General features: G+C 40.9%; 2 protein-coding genes across 4 annotated transcripts; one reads left to right on the top strand and one right to left on the bottom strand.

The window, feature by feature from the left end:
- Positions 1–3,389: 3,389 nt before the first annotated feature.
- Positions 3,390–11,802, top strand: sox10 (SRY-box transcription factor 10). 3 transcript variants are annotated; one of them, XM_086055349.1, is made up of 5 exons: positions 3,390–3,536; positions 7,017–7,812; positions 8,891–9,159; positions 9,290–9,475; positions 9,563–11,802. In XM_086055349.1, the coding sequence occupies exons 2-5, from the start codon at positions 7,382–7,384 to the stop codon at positions 10,075–10,077; spliced, it is 1,401 nt and encodes a 466-aa protein (XP_085911475.1). In that variant the 5' UTR covers positions 3,390–3,536; positions 7,017–7,381; the 3' UTR covers positions 10,078–11,802. The 3 variants fall into 3 exon arrangements, with proteins under 3 accessions (XP_085911475.1, XP_085911474.1, XP_085911476.1); XM_086055348.1 differs by having other exon boundaries at positions 9,290–11,802; XM_086055350.1 differs by having other exon boundaries at positions 8,891–9,051; positions 9,290–11,802.
- A 10,625-nt stretch (positions 11,803–22,427) lies between these two features.
- polr2f (RNA polymerase II, I and III subunit F) lies at positions 22,428–26,473 on the bottom strand. The gene is made up of 5 exons (XM_086056627.1): positions 26,299–26,473; positions 26,043–26,112; positions 25,823–25,953; positions 24,393–24,464; positions 22,428–22,835 (listed from the first exon to the last, which is right to left on the bottom strand). The coding sequence occupies exons 1-5, from the start codon at positions 26,316–26,318 to the stop codon at positions 22,745–22,747; spliced, it is 384 nt and encodes a 127-aa protein (XP_085912753.1). The 5' UTR covers positions 26,319–26,473; the 3' UTR covers positions 22,428–22,744.
- Between the last annotated feature and the right edge of the window lie 349 nt (positions 26,474–26,822).

Consider the following 26,822-nt stretch of genomic DNA (forward strand, 5'->3'; position numbering starts at 1 on the left):
TTAGGAATGGGTCATAAATGATCAAAATGTCTTTTGAAGGTCGTGATAAAATGAGAAGGCAGATGCATCAAGATCTAGTTCTTGATTTGTGAATGTCATTGATTGATTATTCGATTGTGTGATGTTCAACCCCCCAAAAAAGTTGTGGAGGCAAATAATCAAGCATAGTTTTTCTTATCAATTGATTGAACAAAGACACTGCCCTTCGCATAACTCAACACAACACAATAACAACAAACATTTTCTTGATTTTTAGACACTCAAATTTGCTAAATATACTACAGTAGTTTGTCTTGATCACACCGGCTAATTTATAACCCACAGCTCATTTTGGATTGAACATAGTGTGACAAAAACACATCATTGGTCGTTCAAAAGCACATCATTGGTCATTCCCGTGGCATGACTCGTGTCTCAGTATTCGGTTGGAGGACACATCAGCGGAGTGTGTCTCTGAGCCTTCTCGCTCGAAAGAACCAGAGGCCGGCAGACTCGAGCCTGCAGCACACAGCTACCCTGCCCCTCCTCGCTTGAAGCATCTTTTGGCCTGAAGTCAATTAGCCAAGCGGCATCTTGTCTTTTGCCCTTTCTCATGCACTGAGTTCCCATTTTGACCTGTTTTATTCGCAGGACTTTTTGATCACGTTTAGATGACACCTGTGATATTATATGAAAATCAAAGAAAGAAGGAGGCAGAGGAGGGACACAGTCAAGGTTTGGATTCACGTTTTCAATAAACCAAGAAAAGAAAAGTGTGACTTTTCTTTAGTTTGGGGCACAAAGCATCGCAAATCAAGGACAGGGGGCGTCTTTGTTGGCAAAGAACAGCGCCTGTGTTTGTCTCCGAAATGTCCCCAGCCTCTTCTTCCTCCTTTCTTCACATGGACAGAAACTGTTTGCTTAAAACATGTGCTGTGCACAGCTCCCAGTCGAAAAGACATGCACACAGAACAACTCACTCTAAGAGACGCATTGTGCAACCTTTGATATGCTTTTCATTATAAAAGAAGACAACTATTTTATGCATTTAAATCCCCAAAACTGTATGCAATTGGACCTTCGTATACTCGTGGTTTCGCACTCACGGATTCACCTACTCGTGGATTTTTTTCCCAATATCAAAATTTTTTGTGAGGTGGGAACCATTCCCTCATTTTTCATGGAAAACACTTAATGTAGGTTTGTCACTCTTTATTTTCCGAGATTTCTTTGGTTTAAAAAAAAAAATCCATTTGTTTTTTCAATACATTTATAATGGACAATATAATGTATTTTTTGAGACTGCATTATTTGTTATAGGGGCCCGACTGACATGGAAATTTTTTATGCCGATGCAGTTGAAAAAAATATACAAAAATACAGATTATTGATTAATCATTTTATTAATTCTAAAATTATAACTAATGTGGAAAAAAAATATCCCCCAATGCATTTCAATGGAGGGTCGCTGATGATGTAATGGTTCACTTGCCTGAATTGTGTGCGGGCAGCGTGGGCAGTGTTTCCCACTCAGTGACTGTGTCTGGGTGTGTGCCCTGCGACTGGCTGGCGACCAGTTCAGGGTGTAGTCTGCCTTTCGCCCATAGTCAGCTGGGGATAGGCTCCAGCACCTCCCGGCAGGATAAGCGGTGTGGAAGATGATGACAGATTACATGCATTTCAATGGACAGCAATTATACATCGATTTTCACTATTCGCGGGCGGTCTGGTCCTTATTCCATGCGAATAGCGGAGGTCGAATGTAAATCTATTGGAAAAAAGTCTTTCCTTTACCGTATTGCGTCTTCACTTAATAAATGAAGTTATAAGGACATTAACCCATGTCATGTGTGTGTGTTACCAGTCGTTGAATATGTGTCATATTTAACACATTTGCCGCATTACGTGTTTATTTTATTTTATTATTTTTTTATTTTTAAACTGTGACTTTAAGTTATGTGTAAAATAGTGACGCCCAGGTCAATACCTTGCACAACTTGTGTTGCTTGCCTTAGCGCTGCTTATAAATATTAAGATTTACTTTTGATTTGAATAGAATGACCTTATCAACAAATTTTATTACATATATTTAAGGATACAATGTCATTGTACAGATCTATGCATAATAAATAATGAAACCTGTTACTTGTGTACAACTGATGTAAATGGTTAGAGTACATATAGGTAAAAACAATCGACAAACATCGCCCATTTGGCCGGTTATTTTGACCCATGTTGGAAAGGCCATAATTGGCCTATTTAATAAGACGGCCGATTAATCTTAAATTTACCAAATGGTGAATTATGAGGTTTCGGCTCGACATCAGTTTTATCATTTAGACTCTTCAAAGTAGGCACCTTATGTCTAGCTAACAGCATTGCACATCTTGGTATTTTCTCAGTCAGCCTTATGACATGGATGATGCTTTATGACCTGGAATTACTTAAGTTTTTTTCATTATCATTATTATTGCTACGGTATTATCCATCCATTATCATTATTTTACAAATTATTGACCTGTAAAGTGTTTCAAATGGGTTTGTCTCTTTGATGATGCGTTTTTAATGATTCAACAAACATGTTGTTTTTTTGAGTTTCCTGAAGAATGATGGTTTTGGGAGATGCGAGGTTTCCGCCCAATATCAGAGATATAGACAAACACCATTCACACCCCCAGTCACAGCAAAGGATAATTAAGTCTCCACAAGTCCACTCAACCTGTAAACATGTTTTTTGAATGTGACGTCAGTTGTCGCTTTTCTCCTGCAAGCTAGTTGAAGTAGAGACATGGCGGGTGCAAGACTGAACTGGTCATTAGGAAGTGTTAACTCGGCGTAACAGAGCAAATATGCAAAATAATAAATGATTAAAAAATCATTTGCTCAGATCGAAAGTGTGGTGCATCAACACGCAAGTCCTAATCGGATCAATGACAACATCCCGCACTCTGATCGGATTAAATAAAATGTGTCCATGTAAACGTAGCTACTCTCTCTTCATCCGGGATGCCTGTCATCTGCCTGCAACTAGTTCCCAAGACATTTGACACGAGAGTTCTCAGGAATCAGGTGGTTAAGTGATTGAGGTGCAATTTTGAAATTTGTGCAGTAGGTTAATAATGTAGAATCCCAATACTAGTGCTGATCTTAAAATAATTCTATACGTACGTGTAAACAAGAACCACACGTGAGTGGGAGCAAATCCCCGAACACAATGCGTAAAGTGCGTTGTCCATTTTACGCACGAATCTGATTTTAAAAGCTTTACCTAAATCAAGAGGGAGAATGAGAGAATAACTTTAAACCAATCATATCCCAGTTCCATCCGCGCATGTTGCTGTCCCTTTAAGACACATCCTCCCTGGTTTTACTTTACTATTTTTTTCTTCTCTGGCCTCATACAAGGAGCCCTTTAAGGCCCGTTGCAGTCACACAGAGCTTGCATTCATAGCCTGGCACAGCGACCGAGGGGGCTGGGGAAGCCTGCGGTGTCACCGTGGAAAGGAACTGAAGGATTCTCCTGCACAAGCCACCTTCAACTTTTCCTCAGTACTGAAGTAAGAAGCTCAGCATTTCCTCTCTATACTGCTGCTATGTCTGCTCTCAATCTGACATTTCTTCTTTTGCCAATTTGAGGAGAAGCCATCACTCTGAATTGAATTAACAGGCCACTGGCTGACATTTATATAAGCTCTTTATTGGCACTAAATGGTTGATTAGGCAACTGTCATTCAATTTAACAACTGTAATTTAACACTTCAAGCCGGGCTGTCGATTACAGATCATTTTAACAAGTTCACCTTTTCTTTGAAATTATTGATTACTTTTATGCCATAGTGTCAGTAATGTGCAAGTTATATTTGGGTTATTTTATTTTTAATATGAAGTCTGCTGAAGTCAGAAAATTTGGTGACGTTAGTAGAACAGTAATTATGATATTGGTATTGGTATTTTTGTATTAGTTGGTGTTTAAATCCTTTTCTCCTTTCTTTGTAATTTGAATTTGTTTTGATAAAGTTTTGTTTAGCTCATTGGCGTTGAGAGTAGGATCCAATTAAATGTCCGCTATTGTAATTGGACTAAAAAAGGCAGCAAATTATGGGCAGATTATAGGCAAATCGACATAGGTAATGAGTTCTTATTTATAAAATTCATTGTGTGCACTGAGATTTTTTTAAATAAACTACAATAGTGCTTTGTAAACTGTCAGATTATCATGTTACATAAGAAATGTCACAAATATGTTTTAGTTGAGGAGGAGAGAGTTACAAACACTCTATCATTTATTATCATTCATATTTTGGTAGGGCAAAAATACAACAAACAGGAATTTTGGAGCAATGCTTATCTAGTTTCCTCCCTTTGCGATAGCAACAAGGTGTCTGCAAAAGATGTCCTCAAGGAGCCTTATTTAAATTTAAAATAAGTCGCACACAAGAAGCACAAGTAGCAAAATGTCAGTAAAAAAAACGAATCAGAAAATGTGAAATGTAATATTTTGACAGCCTTCCAATGGAAAGTTGGGGGCGCTGTATACAAAAGGGTGGGGCATCATTGAAACTCCCTGTTGAACCATTTAAAAAAAAGTGACTATTAAATTGGCAACCTATTCTATAATGTCACCGGATATGGGCTAGAGCTCAAATTTCGTCGTAATTTACCCTGACAAGGTGGCAAACAAACCATTGACTTGTATGTTGCTGATTCACGGCACATTAGCTGATGTGGGTGTAAAGTTGGGACAGGGTGTTGACTTAACGGACAACACAAGGTTACATTTTGCTGCCTCTAATTGACGTGGCCCTGTGCAACAAGCACGCTGTGTCAAATCACACCATGCACAGCGAGGTTTATATTTCCACAGCCAGGCCATGTTTATCCAAGAAGTGCAGTGTAAATCCGAGGTCTGTGCTATTGCGGCCTCACATCATTCCGACACTTTCTCTCCTGGGAGCTTAGAATAACTGCCAAATCTTGAACAGCAGTAGCTTATTTTTGTGGGTTGGTGTGGGTGATGGCTGCACTTGCGTCCAACATGTGTACCAATTCCTTGAAGTCTTTGCAACTAAAAGATTAATTGTTGAGCTTTTCATTTCGGAAATACAGGCAATGATGTGAATTAGGCTACAAAGAGGTTACACAACAGTCACTCCATTTTACCTTGTCAGAAATAAAGTCAAATTGATTTCTGTCCCTCACAAACATACCCTACAGGACTTACTATTGGTTAAATCAGGGATGGGCCATTTAAATGCTGGAGGGCGGGGGGGTCACAATTTTTCATCAGTGCTAATAGGGTTGGGGAAGGGGGGGAGGGTGTTTGGAGTGTTACATCAGACCATGCATTTCCTAACCAGATGTATGAAAAAAAAGCCCTTTTATACTTGGGCAAAATACATGCATCCAGTATGTTTGAAATACGTGCTCTTAATATATTCCATTTTTGGTCATTCATTTTTCAATGCATGTATAAAAGAGCCACTATCCTAACCTAACAACAAAGTGTTTGAAGCAAACAACAAAATACTGTAAACACATACTGAAATTGTTTTCCAGTGAATAGGGCTGTCTTATAGAAAAATGACCAGTCAAGGACATTTTTTTTTCTTTCTCAAATTAATCAAGGGGCCACTTGGAGTGCGGTTGTGGGCCGTGCCAGTTGCCCATCCCTGGGTTAAATGTTGAAGCACCAACCACCTAAGCAGCATGGTACATACAGTACCAGAAAAGCTATACTCTGTGTGTGTTTTTAATTCCAATTTCTCTTCCAAAGACAAACCAAGAACTATGTTTACAAATCTCATGACAAATCAGTGGGCTACCATTGCCCAGGGCAACTCCAGGATTCGCTCCCTCTCAACCAGTGGACATGTAGCACTCCAGTTCTTTTTTGCACCAGTTTAATAGCTTAAGAGTACTTCTCACTAGTGTGGAAAAAAAACAGTCGGAACAGATGTCTATAACAAGTCACATAATGTTTGTGCCGTTGTGTAACACTTTATGCATTAACATACACATGTACAGTGATGCAAATGTCAGTCTGAGGGGGGAAAAACATCCACGAATAGGACCCTGGAGACCATAGAGCTAGAAGAGAAAGGAGTGGGAAATGAGGAAGCATCTGAAGTTTTTATTGTCCATCCATATTCAGTAGACCTTGTCTTCATGAAGCTCAAAGGTGTGAAATGATGACAAAACAGGAAAACATTTATATGCTTTGGGCTGAGGTTCCTCCTGTCAGCTCGGTTGGCTTCCTTGGTTTAACCCACCAATGGTAACGCAGTTCTTTTGGCGGACTCACAAGAATCCATCCATCCATCCATCCATCCATCCATTTTTTGCGCCGCTTATACTGCAGAGTGTGGCCCTCGCTAGAGTCCATCCCAGCTGACACGAGGCGAGAGGCAGGGCTCACCCCCGGACTGGTGAACAAGAGTCCTTTTTATTTTACACTGCGTAGTTAACCAAATGAGAGCTTGGAGAAACGGATGCCAATGAAATCACTTCAATCGTGAGCGATACGTCGTTCGTTTACAAAACGAATCACTTACGGTAGAATTGTTCACTGAGTAATTCACTGTGAATGAACGACATATCCCTTCGCCGCCCGCACGATGGCTGCACGTCTTTCGCGAAAGATCCACTGGATGCCGCAGTTCCACTCCTGGCCGGCGCGCTCGCGCCTTAGCTCAGCTGGACTGAGAACGGAACAAATCAGTTCATGACATGATTCCATTCAGTATGTTCACTCAAAAGACTTTCGTCGGAATGAATTGCTACCGAATGACAAAATATGAGTGTTCGTAAGTGTTCAACTTGTTGTAACAAGACAGGTACCACAGACTTGAAAATGGCTCCAAAAAAATTACATTTAAACTGCATTCCAATGTTTTTGATTCTATCTTGTAGAAGCTTCTCGAAACATGTCCACTATTAATCCTACTCATACGCTTACATTGTTTTTCTTGTTTTAAAACCTTCTCATCAACATTTTCCCCTCAACAAAAAGCAACATTCTGAACTTGTGCTGCTTTCAGGTCCCACCTGTTGAATTTTCATCGCGGGAGCTTCAGAGGAGAGCGACACGGGGAAGTCATCAGATAGGTGGGCGAGTTTGGTGCAAACAGCTGTGCTTTAGCAGGTAAACTGGGGTCTAAGGTGCGCACTGAGCCGCCTATGATACCAACCACACGGATGGAAAGAACTTTGATGTTCAACCCTCATAGAGTTTTACAACGGAGGCTGAGAGTAGAGACAGATTGGCAGTTTATATTATAATTCAACAGAGGTCAGAGGTGAAGATCAGACACACCAACATCGGTCTGCCCATTAGTGCATCAGAGTAGGGATAAACAGCAGGCAGCCAAAAGGTAGAGTTTTAAGATAAAAGTCAAGCATCCTCATGAAGATGTCCAGAGAGGAGCAGAGCTTGTCAGATGTCGAGCTCAGTCCCGGCGTGTCCGATGACAGCCGCTCCCGATCACCTGGTCATTCGTCTGGTGCCGGTGGGGATGAGTCTCCCCTCCACAGGCAACAGCTGCTGGCGGTTCTGGATGACGGCACGAGGGGCCACCCCCCTGGTAAATCTGATGATGAGGACGAGCGCTTCCCCGCGGGCATTCGTAAGGCGGTCAGTCAGGTGCTCAACTGCTACGACTGGACACTAGTGCCCATGCCCGTGCGTGTCAACAACGGCACCAAGAGCAAGCCGCACGTGAAAAGACCCATGAACGCCTTCATGGTGTGGGCGCAGGCGGCGCGGAGGAAACTGGCAGACCAACACCCGCACCTGCACAACGCCGAGCTCAGCAAGACCCTGGGGAAGCTTTGGAGGTAAGGAGCTCTCGTCATTTCTGATCAGATCTTCAACAGTCCATTTCATTAAAAGGTCTGGAAAGGTTCAGTTTGAGCTCTTGGAGGGGTCTCAGAGTGAAAGAGAACAAATGAGAAACAGTACCTAAGTACTCACATAGTTGAGTCCAACAGTCTCCCCAAAGCATATAACACTGGTTATTTTTAACTAGCATCAATGAGGCATAGTACTCTAAGGGGTGATAGTTGACACAAGGCATTCAAATAAACATTGCATTTGTGGAATAAGAGTTAATTCACCTGTTTTTAGCCATCTCTGTGGGCGGCCATTTTGTGACTCCTGTTGACTGAAAATGGTATTACAACTGCGCAGGGCTCAGGTAACGACCAATCACGGCTGACCTGTATTTTGAAGCTGAGCCGTGATTGGTCGTTGCCTGAGCCCTGAGCAGTCGTGATGTCATTTTCAGTCGACAAAAGTGACAAAATGGCCGCCCCCCTGAGATGGCTAAAAAGGGGTGGATTTTGCTGCTTAACTCATATTCCACTAACGCAATATTAATCAGAATGTCGTGTTTCACCTAGTGGGCCTGCTGGGAACATATTATTGAAAAAAATATATGTTTAGGTTGATTTCCCCTTTAAACCTAGAGTTCAGATTAGTGGTTTCTGTCTAAATATATTGCCTTAAATGTCTTGTCTTAAATATATTACCGTCTCACATAAACCTCTTCTATCCCAGAAGGTTTAACTTCCGTTCGACCAGCCAGTATCTTTTTCTGTGGGAAATAATTAGATGAAGACCAGACCTTCTGTTCTAGCTTTACGGGTTAACAGGGCAGACGCAGTGAAAGGTCAGGGGTTTCTCAAGGTTTTTTTCTCGCCGTAGTAGTTACAAGGACCAGTTGTATCAATTTCTCAGTTTCAAGTAGTCAGGCAGTAGGACTTTCAATAGCTGCTGTGTAGATGAGTGAAGCGCTGAACTATGACTTCGTACACTGTTTACTGAACTTTATTAATTTCTCTATTAGCATTGAGATGGCCTTAAATAACTCATTTCTACAAACAGAATCTGCAATATTTTTTTCCTTCACCCAAGGCTTCTTAATGAGAGCGATAAGCGACCCTTCATCGAGGAGGCGGAGAGGTTGAGAAAGCAGCACAAGAAGGACTACCCTGACTACAAATATCAGCCTCGACGCCGCAAGAACGGAAAGACTGGTTCCGGGTCAGGGAGTGACGCAGAAGGCCATTTGGAGGGTGAGGTCAGGCATAGACAATCCATCTACAAGGGCCTCCATCTGGATGTGGTCCACACTGGGGGAGCTGGGTCCCCGCTGGCAGATGGGCATCACCCTCATGCTGCAGGTGGGCTGCCGGCTCCCTTGACCCACCTCACCAGTATGCCCATGACATTATTAGCGGTTTAGATGCATATCTTATCGAAACTGACGTAAACTGAAAAACGGCCTTAACATAGTCTCTTCTGTGTGTTCAGGTCACAGCCACAGTCCTCCTACACCACCAACCACACCCAAGACAGAACTTCAGTCTGGGAGGGCAGGGGATGGAAAGAGGGAGGCTTTGGGGAACGGGGTCTCCCGTGGCCCCGTGGGAGCAGAGGGTAGTTCAGGTGCCGCAGGGTCCGGAAAGCCTCACATCGACTTTGGCAATGTGGACATCGGTGAGATAAGCAACGACGTGATGGCCGCCATGGAGCCTTTTGATGTCAATGAGTTTGACCAGTACCTTCCCCCTAATGGCCATCCAGGGATCGGGCAGAGTGCTGGGTCAGGAGCAGCGACGCCCATAACCACCGCATCTCAATACACCTACGGCATCTCCTCCGCTCTGGCAGCGGCCAGTGGACACTCCACAGTCTGGCTCTCCAAGCAGCAGCCGCAACAACATCACGGCTCGCCTCTGAGCTCAGACCCGTCCAAGACCCAGATCAAGAGCGAGGCCGGAGGCGCCGGAGGTCACTTCTCAGAGGCGGCCGCAGCTGGTTCCCACGTCACCTACACCCCTCTAAGCCTCCCTCACTATAGCGCTGCCTTCCCCTCACTGGCAGCCAGGGCTCAGTTTGCAGAGTATGCTGACCAACAGGCCTCAGGCTCATACTATGCTCACTCTAGCCAGGCAACAGGCTTATACTCTGCCTTCTCTTACATGGGGCCCACCCAGAGGCCCTTGTACACCGCAATCACCGACCCATCCAGTGTGTCGCAGTCACACAGCCCCACTCACTGGGAGCAGCCCGTCTACACTACACTGTCGCGACCATGACAGATAACGAGACCAGAGGGCGCTGGTGCCGGTCCAGCCCCGACGCCCGACCACGCGAGCTGCAGTGGTTTTGGTGAAAGTGGTCCGGGCAGTTGGGAGTGGGCTGGCACCGGGGGAGCCGGCTGGGGAGACATGAGGGAAGAAACCCTGCACTGTTCTCGCCCAGATGCAGAAATGCTGTCAGAGGTGAAGGCGGAGTTTGGAGCGTGGAGCTTTTAAAGCATTTGTTGATCATTTGATGCATACTGTCTTGTAGTGAAAAATGATGACATCGGCACTACGCTCAAGTTCTACATTAGATTTGCAGTAGCAGAATATCTAGCGCTCCAGACAACACAATTAAGGATGATGTCCCTGTCAGGATAGTGGCTCCCTGCGTGGATGTGTGCATGTAGAATCAGGTTGTCATTGTTCACTCAAAAAACGAACAAAAAAACGAAATCTACAAAGAATGAATAGGTATCAAACCCTGATCAATCATTCAATGTATTTATTTGTTTTATGGAGGAGAGCTCACGTCTTTTGCTGGCCCCTTCACATCTCAGGCACAATATACATGATATCAAAGAGGTATACCGTAGTTAGTCGAGAAATGTGTTCAGCAAAAACAACAGGCTAACACTGATGATTTCGGAGGCACATTTGTTGATGTCTATAGCGCTGTGTTCACATGTTTCTTTGCATTTTTTTTAAATACAGTGAACAGGGGTGTGGGAGGAGAGGGGTTGCCATGAAGAAGTATTCTTTCATTTTGATTTGACAAGTAAATCTCTCACCATGCCTTGTTTATTAAAATACACTCAAGATAATTGTAAAATCACCAAAGTTTTGATACCAAAACTATAAATGTGCAACAAAGGAACTGCCATTCAACAGTTTCTCCCAATGTGACATTCCAAGCTACCTTAAATTCTTACCTAAATAATATACAATAATATAGAATGGTATTGTAAATTGGTTCTTCAAATGGAATGTCAAAAAGATTTTTATGTTACACTGGAGAATAATGAATTATGATGATGATCAGTAGAACCTTCATGTAAGAAAAGACACCCAATTATTTATACATTCGCTATACATCGTTAAACACATTGATCATTATTTTCATCATTTTTGTTTATTAACTCTGTTCCACTGTGAAAAGTCACATGATTGTGCACAAGTTACGATCTATTTTCACAAAACTGCCACATGCTGAGAGAATGGCTTTTACAAAGATGTATTTTCATAGAGCGTAACATTTAATTGTCACTGTGCCTTATCCTTCAATCTTGCTTTTTAACACATTAAATTCAAAAGTAACACATCATATTTTGTATTACCTAAGTATCATTTTTCTGTAATAGTCCTTATTATTTTACAAATTATGTGTACTTTTTATCTTCACTTTCTCTACTTTGAAAAAGCTGGAAAACATATCTGATGGCTTTGTTTCACAAATATCACAATATATCACTTCAAATACACTTTTTTTTATTATCCAATTGCATGGAACTTTACTCGTCTTTATATTTTGTGTACATCACCATCACTTTGTGGCAACATCTGTACTGATGTATTATTAATACTGTTTATGGAAATGCTGTCATCTTTTTCAGTACTCTTTACTTTTGTTGTTACATGATGGTTGAGACGTTGCATAGCAACAGACAGCACAAGTGAAAGCTTAAACGTGTGAGGATGATCATTTGCACTCATTTAAAATAAAGCTTTGCTTTACTAGAAGTCCGATTCTTTTCTTATTGTCTTTCCCCTCAATGAAACATATTAGTATACAGGGATTAAAGTCAAGGCCCAGAGGCCAGATCCGGCCTCTCACATCATTATATGTGACCCACCAAAGCACATATCTAGTTCGTCTTTCTTGCTAAATTGATTTGTTCTTTTCATTTTGGCAGAAAATCTGTCAACAAATTGCAAGTTTTATTCACTTTAATCAGTTATACAAGCATTTATATTCCCCAAATCCCTTCTCAACATAAATTGGAAAATAGTTGTAGGCCAATCCTAAAATACTTTTTTAGTATTTTCCATGACTTGTGATGTCAAATTATATTTGTTGTTGAAAATATAGACAATGACACTCAAAGGCGGAGACAACTCTGTATGTATGCTAATATGACAGGGTAATTATACATTCACGTTATACGATATTCACGGTCGTAAAGGCCCTCGGATGGAAACTACAATAAAGGCCTGTGACCAAAATGAGTTTACCACCCCTGCATTATAACATAAAGAAAGCCATGTCATAGTGTGAAATATATACAGTTATTGAACATTCCACAAATGTAAAATACAGATTTGAGTCCTTATTTTGAATGTAGTTTTTGTAACTAATTATTACATAAAGATGATGACACATTGGCAGAGGACCACGCACTAAGTGCCTAATTGAGCCTCTATCAAAGTGGAGGCCATTATGAGGATATATGATCATCTTTCAATGGAGAAATCACTTAATCAGCCTGATTACACAACACACAGCGAATGGAACCCACTACTAACCCATCTGTAGAGATAAATGCTCATGACTTTATATTGGAATTGAATATTGATGACAAACCAAATCCAGCATCAGGTGGAGGTCTGATGGATTTTGCCTAGTTTTTGTTTGTTTTAATGGGTGCATGTGTGCTTTTTTATGTGAGCGGCGGGTTAAGCTTGACTCTTAATTCCCTCTATTTAATCGGCTGGGTAAAGACAAAGCAGGCCATTGAAGGGGAACTTGGTGGGGGCGGGATATGGGGGGGGGGCTGGTGAGGGAAACAGGGCAATGAGGGGATGAGGGGAGCCTTCCCCATAGCTGCCTGGCCTGTAGCTTCACCAGGATACAAAGGGACTCTCATATTCCCCCAGCGTAGACCCAACACCCCTCCTGCTACTTGTGCCGTCATCTCATCTGCTGCATTTGGCCCCCCCCGGCCCCTCTTTATTAAAGAAATACTGGCACCCTAATGGGATTAAAAACATTCCCAAATCAAGAATGCTTAGCAGGGAAAGGACTAGCAATTAAGGTTTAAGTGCCAACCGGATGAATCGGGTATGGACCTGTAAAAACACAAGGACTGCACCCAGTCATGCACTCCGCCACAACACGGGAGGCAAATAAGGCGAGCATCCGTCATTTTGTGACGAGAAAATATTGTCATGTTGGAGCAACCTTCCTACTGTTGGCTGGGTGTGACTTTATCCTCTTTCCCAAGCTCAATGTTTCTCTATCTGTCCCTCTCAGAAGAACAAAAAAGGCATGATAGGCTTCAATATGACTTTCATGATCAACTTGCCCGAGTGAGATGATATAAAAGTATCATGAGTCCCAACCTTTATTTAACCAGAAAATACACCAAAAAAAACTATTGTGAGACTGAGGTCTCTTTTTCAAGGGCGATTGGGACAAGAAGGCACAGCACAATTCAAATCATAACAACACAGTGTATACATAAGAACAAAAAAACACATCAAACTACCATCAATAAGACTACTATCTACCGAAAATGGTAAGCAGTAAATAGTGATTGTGATCAAAGCAAGCACAGCAATACAACAGCGGGCTAGCATATAACGACATATATGACTTTAAATAACCTTTCATTGTATCCCCGTGCATGTGACCAAACCAAGTTGTACCCTGCCTCTCACAAGTCAGCTGAGCTGGGGTATGTTCCACCTCGCCCGTGACTCTAATGAGGACAACCACTATAGAAAATGGATGAATACATTCGCTTCATTTTGATGGTACTTGTTATAAGCCTCTGTTGACCCACTTTAGCAAGTATATAGCATTGGTGGACACCTCGTCAAATTGTTGGTGCACAAGGTGATTTTCTTATATTTCTTCTAGTTCTTATCCCATACTTGTCCAAACTTTGCTGAACACTACATGAGACTACATCATAATCACAAACAGTTCTGTTCCTACTTATGCTTGACACATTAAGTGGAACCTTTAGAGTCAAACACAGCAACAGTTGTACAATTTGGAGTGCAACCTTAAACTCAATAACGCAAATGATCACCAAGCCAAGTTTATTTGTATAGCACATTTCATGCACAAGACAATTCAAAGTGCTTTACATAAAACATCAGACGTATTACAGAAAGAGAAATAAAATATAAAAAATTACAAAAATCAAAAGCAAGATATGTAACAAATGAAAAATAAAATAAAAAAATATTGTGCAGATTTCATGCATACAGGCGCATGAGAACAGATAAGCTTTTTAACCTGGATGTAAAAGTGTCTACATTTGGTGAAAGTTTAATCTCCACTGGCAGTTTGTTCCAATTTTTGCAGCATAACAGCTAAATACTGCCTCCCCATGTTTAGTCCGGACTCTGGTCTGGACTAGCTGACCTGAGTCCTCGGATCCTAGGGTCCTGCTGGATTTACATACCTTTGAACAAATCATAGAATCTAGGCCTAAACTGCTCTGGGAATTGTAGACTCAGATCTCTTAGTCCTGGTTAAAACTCTAGCAGCAGCGTTCTGGATGATCAGGCTGCAATGGATGCCGAGTGGGCAACATTGAACACACATTATAGTACTATACAGTGTTTGTTAAAGTAATGTGAAAGTTAATCAAATGAAGTGCTGCAGGAAGATGACATCGATGAAGTGAGCAGGGGCCCAATGATCGTCAATGTAGAAATCTCCATAACAGCGCCTCCGAGGATGTGGTCAGCCTCCAATCTTGTAGCGGTCAGTTGCTGTTGGATCAAAACAGCAACCTCCAATTCGGTCGTCATCACCTAGTTCCCAAGCCTGGGAAAAGGGGGCGGAAAAAGAATAGAAGCGGCAGTAAAGAGGCCAAAACAGTTCAATAAATGCAGAATTGTACAAATAAGTCTTAAGTCGTGTTTTAAACATTCCTACTGAGGTAGTTCCTCTAATGTCCGCAAGTAGGGCATTCCAAAGAATCGGTGCCCGAATAGAAAACGCTCTAGAGCCTGCGAACTTCTTTTTGCCTCTCAGGATCACTAAAAGGCCGGCATTTTGTGACCGAAGGTTTCGGATCGGAACATACGGCATCACTAAGTCGACGAGATAGGAAGGTGCTAAGCCGTGCAGTATTTTGTAGGTAAGTAGCAAAACCTTGAAATCGCATCTCAAGTGGACTGGGAGCCAATGCAAATTGGCTAATATCGGAGTAATATTATCGAACTTTCTCGTCCTTGTCAAGAGTCTTGCTGCGGCATTTTGGACTAACTGCAGACTTTTAATACTAGACATGGGAAGACCAGAGAGCAAAACGTTACAATAATCGAGGCGAGACGTAACCAACGCGTGGATTAAAATTCCTGCATCACTATTCGTCAGAATTGGACGAATTTTAGCAATATTACAGAGATGGAAAAATGCGGTTATAGTAATATTCTTAATGTGCATTTGAAAAGACAGAGTTGGGTCGGATATAACACCGAGATTTTTTGTTGAATCACTTTGGGTAATAGTATTGGGTATAGTATTTATCGAGCCCATCCCAGCTGTCTTTGGGCAATGGGCGTGGGACACCCTGAATTGGTTGCCAGCCAATCGCAGGGCACACAGAGACAAACAAACAACTGCACTCACCTAGGGGCAATTTAGAGTGTCCAATCAACTTACCATGCATGTTTTTGGAATGTGGGAGGAAACCGCAGTACCCGGAGAAAACCCATGCAGGCACGGGGAGAACATGCAAACTCCAAACAGGGAGGCCGGAGCCGGGATCGAACCCACGACCTCTGCACTGTGAGGCGGACTTGCTAACCAGTCGACCACCGTGCCGCCTTGCATAGAACATATTCTTGAAAAAAATGGGTTTGGGTTGACTTCCTCTTTAAACATTTCATGAGAGACAGTTTGAGCTTGGAACAAAGTAATTCACTCTACAGTATTTCTTTCCTATGGGAAAATTTGCTTTGAATTTACAATAATTCAAAGAAGTAGTAATACAACTCGCATCACATGGATTGCGTTCAAGTTTGGAGAAGTGTGTAATGATGGGCTTGAGCTCGAGCTATGATTTGTCTTTCCCATTACCTTCAGCCTCAAGTTAGCTTTCTACTAAAATAATTGAAATCACAAGACATCTTTTTGAGCTGTTTAGCAGTGTTTGTCACTCCACTATCTATTTTTACATCAGTACTCTGATCATCAATAAAATATTGTTGGGCGAGCCCTGGAGTAAATATTAAACTTTCTGTTGCTTTAGAAATGCATAGGGAATTTTGTTTTTCTGCTCATTAATGTGAAAAAGGCCCAATCTGCTGACACTCGTAAGATAAACAAACTATTTTGAGCAAGAATAGAATGCAGAATGTAAAAACGAGCAGCAGTGGCTCATACTTTGAGGATAAGGGTCTGGGATCAGTTGAAAAGTATTTGAGACTGATTACTCTTTTGCCACGCTGAGCAACTCACCACGATTTGCCAACTGTTTGTAAATTAAAAGGAGCCGCAAGAAACAAGCTCATCCAGTTTTCAATGCAAATTTGCTCGGTGTTCGTTGACAGGCGCGCGTGCACTCCGTGTAAAAACGAGGGCAAATTATTTTTTGTGGCAGGGCAAGTTTAGTTTCGTGTTTGTGAATTCGGTAGACCGAGCTACGTGTTGGTAGGCATTGCTGCAGAACGAGGGCAGTTTCTATCTGTCAATTTGGTGAGAAAAAGTAGACCAAATGTAACAATACCGAAAACAGCATCTCATTTGTGGCGCCGGTTGCGTGACACGATTTTGGTGTATTTGATCAAGGCGCAGGCAGACAGAGTGTCATCGTATCACATATGAATAGGGCAAACCCTCTGAATCATTGTAGAAATCAATTAATTGAACAAATTCTAATCATTTTCCACGTCACGTGCACTGCCCGATCATCATCCGAAAGGGGAGATCTTGCAGTTTACGGAGATCTTGCAATTTACTTGTGTAAACAAACTTTATGCACGTTAAAGTCATGCACGGATCCCAGCGAGTCAATTTCCGCTTCCGCAATGTCAACCACCGCGTGCGCTTCGGGCACCCTGATTTTAATGGAAATGAGGGCAATTGGCCAAGAGTTGGCTCCGTTCCATTCCACAACTGTGTACATATGCCGCCTTATGCCTGATTCTACCTGCGTAGTCTAGGAAAAATAACAGAAGAAAGAAAATTCCACCCAGAGGCGTTACCAGAGTGGGGAGGGGGGGGCAGTACCCACCCACGGACACACTCTGCCCACATAAAGAAAACTGGATGTAGTTCTGATGAATGGGAAATAAAAAATCAAAATCAAATCAACTTTTATTTGTTTAGCCCAAATCACAACAACAGTTATCTCAATTAAGGAGAAAACAAAACATGATTTAAGCTGCAGTAGCCCTACGCTGGATTTCAACCTACTTGCACTTTTTTGCCCCCCCCCCCCCCACCCAGGTAAGACTAATGCCCACCCACTCCTAGCATCCTGGTAACATCACTGATTCCACCCATTCGCACATTTAGATCCATCCTTCCATTTTCTTCCGCTTAACGAGGGTTGTGTCATGGGGCAGCAGTTTTTCAAATTAAACACAGAAATATTAAAGCGTGCTGTACAATATGAAACGTTGCATCAAAGTAAATGTTTTTTTTTGTGTGTGTGATGACAGTTAAAGGACACAATTAGGACTTGAAACAGAGAAGGACAGTGCTGTGGCTGTTCGAAGATCGCTGTGACACACAGAAGGAAAAAATGTGTGACTGAATGAGCAAATGGAAAGATGACTAATGACAAATGTGGCTAGGCAGCAAACTAATGGCGTGCAGTTTCGAGATGAAAAGATATTAACAGGATCCTTAGCTGCGGGCGACCTGATGGCGTCCTCACTGTGGTTGGTGCAGCTGATTGTCACATGGCCATGAAAGCAGCCCACAGTCCCCCTGAGGCAACGTCATCTTCTCTTATCAAAAGACTTACATATGAAATAATCACAACCAGCATAAACTGGATTCATTGTGAAATCATTGCGAATAAGATCAAACCAAAGATCCCCATTGTTTCTTGTTTTCTTCCTACTTTTCTTTAGAATTGTACTGACACAAATGCTGCTTACACACGCCAGTATAGTGGATATAAGAAGTCTACAACCCATCTTCTAATGCCAGGATTTTGTAATGTAAAACAATGACACCAAATTGAATCATTTCAAAGCTTTTTCCACTATTAATGTGACCTATAACCAGTACAACTCAATTGGATTTGTTATGACTGGTTGAATCAGTTGCTATAAGGTTGCTATGATCCTTTTATGCTTTGTTCATTATTATGTCATATAGGCCTGATGTCTGATGTACGTCAAACCTTCTTTGAATGAGGATACAAACTCTCTTTCAGTTAATCTCTGTGTAGGTACTTTGTATTTTCGTTGATAGACTATTCACTCTACAACTTGCATGTCATGTCTGTGTATGGGTCCAAATCTCGATCCACACGTGACAGAATTTTTAAAAATTGTTATAACTTTTTGGACAAGTGGACACACCCTCTTATACATAGGGCGTGACTACATTTAGTATGAACTAATCACATTGAAACTTGTGTAAAATGGGCATTTTATTAAATTTAGGTAAAAAAAAAAGATGTTGGCACTAGTGTTGGGTCATTCGCGAACGATTCGTTCAAAAAGAACGAATCTTTTGAGTGATCGTGAGTGAATGGATCACTTCCTGAAGTGATTTGTTCTTTTCTCAGTTCATTTGAGCTCAGCCACGCGCATGTTGTCAATCTTCGCGATCGACCAATCAGCAGCCAACGTCAGATGTAAGCGGGATTTACTGAACATACTGCCACACTATTGGCCTTCACGAAGGAATCGGTGATGTCATTTCCCATTCACCAACGATTCGGTGAGTGAACGGGTCGCTGCGGGAATCAGTGATGTCATTTCCCATTCACCAACGATTCAGTGAGTGAACATGTCACTGCAGGAATCAGTGATGTAATTCCCGTTCACCAACGATTCAGTGAATGAAAATGTCGCTGCCATTTCTCGTTCACGCGAACGAGAACTCCATGCAGTCAGTGAGTGAACTGAGTTTTGCTATGAATGATTCGCGATTTGCCAAGGAAGGAAAAACTCACCAACACCACTCCTTTCGTGCTCGCGGGGACAAGCTTTCTTTGGCATCCGTTTCTCCAAGCTAATGGCCACTTGACCCTTTTTTGCCCGTCCGGCCGCGACCCTCCACCCTTGACCTGGGTACCCGACGGCCATATTCGTAAACATTGTCGGCATCCGCCCCCCCCACCCCCCCAACCCCCCCACCCCCCCCAAAAAACCTGCACTATGCCCCCGCGGGAGAGATGCTAACGGAAGAGGTTTATTTAAAGACAATTAGCTAGCTAACTTACTATTCAAACCCACTGCGGACTAGTGTTGGGTCGTTCGTGAACGATTTGTTCAAAAAGAATGAATCTTTTGAGTGAACATGAGTGAATGGATCACTTCCCGAAGTGATTTGTTCTTTTCTCAGTTCATTTGAGCTCAGCTACGCGCATGTTGTGAATCTTCGAGATCGACCAATCAGCAGCCAACGTAAGATGTAAGCGGGATTTACTGAACACACTGCCACGCTATTGGCCTTCACGAAGGAATCAGTGATGTCATTTCACATTCACCAACGATTCGGTGAGTGAACGTATTGCTGCGGGAATCAGTGATGTCATTTTCCGTTCACCAACGATTCGGTGAGTGAACGTGTCGCTGCGGGGATAAGTGATGTCATTTCCCGTTCACCAACGATTCAGTGAGTGAACGTGTCGCTGCCATTTGTCGTTCACGCGAACGAGAACTCCATGCAGTCAGTGAGTGAATTGAGTTTTGCTATGAATGATTCGCGATTCACCATGGAAGGAACCCCTCACCAACACCACTCCTTTCATGCTCGCGGGGACAAGCTTTCTTTGGCATCCCTTTCTCCAAGCTAACGGCTAATGTTAAGCCCATCCAAGTACCGGGGCGAGTGCATGAAAACAAATAAGAGCTCAGACAAACTTAAAGTCCCTCGCCAGATTGTGATGAGGCGCCCCTGTCTGCAGCAGCTGGGAGATGACGTTGTTGTGGACATGGGACAACTTTATTTGAAAACATTTATTACAATACACATGTGTGCACTGAAATATTATTATCCTCTCTGTCTACTGCAACTATAATGTGGTGCGATCATCATAATGTTGGTTTGCCATTTAATGGTACTTTTATTTCAAAACTTGTTTGGTGCTCGAGTGTTTTATTAATTCTTGTTTTTATTTCAGCGCAACAGAACGTTTAACCAGACATCCGCTTCATTTGACAAGCCTGCACTTTGTAACGCGTGAAAACAAAATTACACCAGGCGCGTGACGGCCCTGTGTTATGTAGTCCAAAATAACAAATGTTTATATATATGTAGGCATAGTGTCTACTGCGATTATTGTTGTTGTTAGCATTTAGCACCGTTATTATAACCATGATTATAATGGTTATGATAATAGTTTTAAATTGACATTTTAGCATACGTTAACATCACAACTTCCTTTTGAGTGTTTTTGTGTGTGTTTTTTTTGAAAGTCCTACATATATATATATATATATATATATATATATATATATATATATATATATATATATATATATATATATATATATATATATATAATATATATATATATATATATATATATATATAATATATATATATGTATATATATATATATATGGGCCATTCTACTGAATTGGTTCACATTCAGAGTTGGAAAATGTGTGAATATTTTATTTCAGAAAAATCTTTATTGTATTCATGTTGCACCATATCTAAGGGGCACAAATATAGTAAAAGTACAGTCAATTTTCAAATACTATTTTCTAGCTTTTCCCTGATATCTTGCCTGTCCCTAAAATGTGTCACTACCGAAACACACAATTACAGAAGAATAAAAATAATTCTACTAGCCGATTCATATTTTTTTCCATTACCCCCTCTACAAAGTATTTTTTATAAATTAATATGTATGGTTTTGACATCAAAACCAATCAAAATGAATTTTTAACAGAATTTAATATGGCTTTTTCTGGAACAAATCAAAATTTATATGCTATTTTTCATTGTAAAATGTAGAAAGTTGATCATATTGACTTCAAAAGTTATCATTAATTAAAACAAACATACCCTTAAACAATCATTATCAAAAATTGTTGGTTGATAATTCAATACTTTTTATTTTTGTTAAAACATCAGTTTTTTTGGGAGTGACTGTAACATTTCTGTATCAAATCAAATTTTATTTATATAGCACTTTTCACGCACAAGATGCAACTCAAAGTGATGCACATTAAAAACATCAAAATACAGCATAAAAAGAGAACCCGCTCCCACCTTCCCTCCCTCCCTCGCAGTATGCACAGACAACCACACTTGCACTCACTCACTCACACACACATACACAAACGCACACACATATAACCAATTCTCTCCACTTCACCTACTTCCAGCTAAAGAAAACCAGCTACCACCAAATCACCAGCATGATTCACTGTTGTTTTGTTGATGAGCACTTTAGCATTTTCATCAAACATGCCAAAACGTTCAAACTTGGTTTTATTGGAATAAAGCACATTTTCCCACTTATTTGTAATTACTTGTTCGGGTTAAAGGCCACATTGATGATGGGAAAAAAGGTTTGGAAATGATTTATCTTTATGTATTACAAAAATCATTTGGCATTTGAACATATCCAAACATATCCTGCAATGACAAAGCAATCAAAGCCTTGTCTTACAACATACACTGACCTAGTTACTGTCTACAACCTATTTTCCCCAAACAATACAGAGACTGTCTGCTTTGTGCGTGTGCATGTGTTTTCACGGGAGAGGAAAGTTCGGAGGCAAAAAGCTTAAGTGCAGTTTCTAGCACTCCCTCTGCTAAATAAACCAATAAAGTAAACCAACTACTGAACATCTCCTTAAACACTGGGGAGGCTACAATGTCACAAGGTTGACGAATGCATTCAATAATTAAAAGCTGCAAATGTTAGCTTTTCAAAAATTGGCATTAAAATAATACAGGACATGGAATGGGACCATGGATTGTGAAAATATTCCATTTGGAAATTTCAGATGACAAGTTGACGGTCTTGCAAATAACCCCTCAAATCCACCTCATAGCTATGTCAACAGCTCCAGGATATTTGGGAAGCACAAAATGGAATCGTACAAATACTAATCACAGACAACCGTTGTTTTATGACGTGAACATCTTTCTTTTGTCCTGGAGTGTTCATTCAACAGACATAATGAAGAACACTAACACTCTTACCAAATGTACTTACAAAGTCCCATTGTTGTTAGTACAGTACAAAAGGCGCAAGTTATGTATTTCAACAAGTTTATTCAAAACAATAAAATTGTTATTTTACAGTCATAACTACACAAAAAAATGACAATTTGAAAAATACAGGCTTTTTATTCTCTTAAAAAAAACCTTCACGGTATTTTCCTCTTTAAAGAGCCCCCTCAAAATGTGGTTTAAACAGGCGGTACAATGGGGTGGATTCAACATAAGTAGCAAGGATGCTGTTTGATACATCGTATCAATAGTCGCTTGATGGTTTGGAGGAACAAAGACAACAGCACCTCCGGTGGACATTTGCTGATAGAAGGAAAATGGGTGGCTTGCCAAAGTGACTTAATCATTAATGATGAGCTCATCGCAGCCCCAGTCTTCATAACTTCCATCTGGAAGGTAGCGGCGGATGATGATGGGGATCTTTCCACACCTAGTGGATAAGACAAGGAAGCAGTCTGGTGAATGTGACCTATATGTGTACTATAAGTCGCTCCGGAGTACAAGTCGCACCAGCCATAAAATGCATAACAAAGAGGAAAAAAACATATATAAGTCGCACTGGAGCATAAGTCGCATTTTGGGAGGAAATTGTGCACTTAGTACACGTCATTTCCACCCAGCTACAATGCTACATGTAGTATACAAGAAAGTTACGGTAAGATAACTTTAAACTCACCAAAACAATTGCAGATCGCTTAAATAAGTCTTTTATTCATTCCCGACCATGTAGAATGTTTCCAAGTCTCCAAAAGTATTTATGTATTCGGTCGTAATTATGTCTTCCTCTCGTCTCTGCTGAGAGTGCTCCTCCTTACGTATGTGGCTGCATGATGCAAAACCCCTGCCAGGGGCAGGCAACTGCCTGTTTGTGGTTCGTTCTTATTCAGCCATCGTCTGTAACTAACTTAGACAATTGTGTGTACCGGTAATGACCATGCAACATTTATATAGGAGCTGAATTGTGACTGATTGTACTGTGTTGTTGACTGAACATACTAATAGCTATCGCTAATGCTAATCGCGGTTGCTAATCGTTAGCATGTCTGCCTGTTTGTGGTTTATTCTTGTTCAACCATCGTCTGAAACTAACTTAGACAATTGTGTGTAATAACATTTATATACGAGCTGAATTGTGGATGATTGTAGGTTGTTGACTTAACATACTAATCGCTATCGCTAATGCTAATCGTGATCGCTAATCGTTAGCATATGCTCATCTTGTTCATGTCTATGAAAATACATGTGTATGTAATGCATAGACTGATAGTATCTTCTGTTTCTTGTGCAGTTTCACAATACAAACAGGCAACTTCTCTGCACACCTGGAGTCAGTGGAGTTTGTTTGTGAATGTTTAGCTGTTTGTATAAGCTGGCTTCCTCGACTAGCAAGGCCTGTTAGTTTAACAAAACATTAGACTTTAACCCTTTAACTTATTCATGCATTTTAATAGCTTTTAGGAGGTATCTTATGTTTCTTTATGTTGGTTATGATAACATGTGAAATGATATAGAAGTAATTGTCATGGCTTGTTAGTGCCGACTTGTATTTATGATGGTGTGTCTCCCTCTGCAGCTAAAGCGCTTGCAAAGGGAGGCAAAACATAAGTCACGAGTCAGCACTAACAATCCATGACAGTAATGTCTTAATAATTTCACACATAAGTCGCTCCAGAGTATAATTCGCACCCCCGGCCAAACTATGAAAAAAAGTGTGACTTATAGTCCGGAAAATATGGTACTTTTCAGAAAGACCCGTTCTACCTCATTTTTATATGATGTCATTTGCATTGTTTCGTATGGGGGTTTCCTTTTTTTTTTTTTTTTTTTTTTTTTTTTTTTTTTAGATGATTTTGGATTGTTGTTAGCTATAGCTATGACCATCCAACCATTTGACTCATGAAATATTTTCCTCTGTATGTAGCAGGGGCATGTAGAGATCCTTTTCATCTTTGGATGATGCAAGGGAACTCATACACGCATTACTTACTTGAGCTCCTTCATGGCAATTTGTAAGGGGTCCGTTTCTCCTTCCAGTTCCACCATGACCGGCGCACACATCCTGTTACAAGTGCAAATACGTTACATTCAAAACAGAAACATTTAAACTGGTTATCCATCAATTTTCTACAACGGGGTTGCGGGTAAATAGAGTCAGCAGACTTTGATGAATGGCAGGTTACATCTTGGACTAGTAGTCATCCAATCACTGGGCACATGTAGACGAACAACCACTTAGGCTAGGTTCACACCGCAGGTCTTAATGCTCAATTCAAACCCTTTTTTAAAAATCTGATTTTTTTGCGTAAGCCAAAGTATCGCGCATGTGCAGAAGAAGGGACGAACGACGTCACTCCCGAGTCCCGACGACGTGTTTGCGGAAGTAAATGTGGTCCAGCGTGTCTCGGCATTTATACAGTCAAGTGATTAGATAGGAGGTAGAAATAAACACAGTATTTGGGGAAAATCCCGAGGCGACGCTTTAACTGATCTGATTTCATGGAGACATCACTAACGATGACGTCACGTCACAACCGTGCGTAAAAAATGAATCGATCTGAGCCGTGGCTGAATTACTTACTACAATCGCCATAAATGTCCACTTTATGCTTCATGTTTCAAGTGGGAATACATTAAAGTAAAATATAAAGTCAATAGTGTTACTCAAAACAACTTTGCAGATTCGATCCCCCCCGCTGCCAGCAGTCTCCCTCCGCCTGCGTGCAGCACATTTTGGGCTCCGGATGACATCAATGTCGGATAGAAGCGACCTGGCCATTCAGACCGCGAACGCATTGAAAAAGATCGGACACGCATCCGATCTAGGACCACATACAAAAGCGACCAAGGTCGCATTTGAAAAAATCGGAATTGAGCCGTTCAGACGGTCATAAAAAATCTGATACAGGTCGAATATGGGCAAAAAAATCAGATCTGGGATGATTTGCCTGCGGTGTGAACCTAGCCTTAGACTCACCTTCACAGTTCACACTTTCACGAAATGACATAAATTAGTGTAAGATGCATGATTTTGGAATTTGGGAGGAAGCATGCATAAGCGGAGAAAATTCTAGCAAGCATCCGGAGAACATGAAAACTCCATACAAGATGGCTTGCGGCCGATCAGACGTGCTAACCGCTGTTAAGTATGTACTACTGCTTAGAAGTTTGGTCTCTGAAATGTCTGTTGGAAAAAAAAAAAACAACAACAACAAAAAAACACATTCTGTTCGATGAAGATGTCTGGGTGGATTCAAACTTTTGGGCAGTTCTGAGTATACTTTTATCAAGATAAAGCATGTATGTAGCTGCACGCATATGTACAATACTGATATTTCCAAGAATTTTACGTAAAAGAGCATTTCATACAACTGCAACAACAGTGTGTCATGTGCTTATTCAACCCAACAAAACACTTACGCTATCTGGAGAGCTCTAGTTCCCAAAACTCTGGCTCGCTCATATTTTGTCATGTATGATGTTGTTATCCTCTTCTGGTTGGCCTGCTGGCCCTCACCTGCCGGTAGGATCTGTACATTCTCCTGGTCGTCCTGTCCAATAGAGGCAAGAAAAGAAGTTTCACAAAAAATGTTATCGTCGCAGCACGTCAAATAGAAGATACAATCTGTGATTGACTCACATCTTCCGCGTTTTCCAAGTCATCTAATCCTTCGTCCTCTTCGGCATCATCAAAATCTCCGTCATCGAAGCTACAAACATGTCAGAGGTCATCATTCAAAACAACTTAAAAAGAAGCAAAGGTAACTATTACAGTCACACTGCACACGTTAAGGATCAGTTACAACGCAGCCGGGCAGCTAGCACACGTTGATTTCCTTCACATAGCCATTAAACTATGACGTAGTCGCAGTAAAAGGAAACTTTCTATTACTTACTTATCTTCGTTGTCCGACATATCCCGCTGTTGAGTCACAAATATCCCAAATGAATTGTTTCAATAATTTTATCCTTTTGCTATGTTTGTTGTAAACAAGAACGCGCACGAGTACGAGGAACGACTTACTTCCGGTTCCTGTGTGCATGAAAAATAAATCAGGTTTGAGAGAGTACCGAACTATGGTTCCTTTTCTTTCGTTTTTTCCCCGGACAACCATGACGCTATCACTCAAAGGGAAGGCACAGTTAAGAATAAAACATAAACCGTGTGTGTCTGTGTGTGTATGTGTATATATATATATATATATATATATATATATATATATATATATATATATATATATATATATATACACACATATATATATATATATATATATATATATATATATATATATATATATATATATACACACATATATATATATATATATATATATATATATATATATATATATATATATATATATATATATATATATATATATATATATATATATACACACATATATATATATATATA

Source organism: Filicampus tigris, chromosome 16, assembly GCF_054856515.1.
Source record: "Filicampus tigris isolate MCC_2025a chromosome 16, RoL_Ftig_1.0, whole genome shotgun sequence".
Taxonomy (NCBI): Eukaryota; Metazoa; Chordata; class Actinopteri; order Syngnathiformes; family Syngnathidae; genus Filicampus; species Filicampus tigris.

Excerpts from the sequence above, each read along its gene's own strand:
- sox10 (XM_086055348.1), top strand. The coding sequence starts at position 7,382 with ATGAAGATGTCCAGAGAGGAGCAGAGCTTGTCAGATGTCGAGCTCAGT. Across the intron at positions 7,813-8,890 it reads ACCCTGGGGAAGCTTTGGAG|GCTTCTTAATGAGAGCGATA; the intron begins GTAAGGAGCTCT and ends CCTTCACCCAAG. Across the intron at positions 9,160-9,289 it reads GCATCACCCTCATGCTGCAG|GTCACAGCCACAGTCCTCCT; the intron begins GTGGGCTGCCGG and ends CTGTGTGTTCAG.
- polr2f (XM_086056627.1), bottom strand. The coding sequence starts at position 26,318 with ATGTCGGACAACGAAGATAA. Across the intron at positions 25,954-26,042 it reads ACTTGGAAAACGCGGAAGAT|GACGACCAGGAGAATGTACA; the intron begins GTGAGTCAATCA and ends TCTATTGGACAG. Across the intron at positions 22,836-24,392 it reads ATTGCCATGAAGGAGCTCAA|GTGTGGAAAGATCCCCATCA; the intron begins GTAAGTAATGCG and ends CTTATCCACTAG.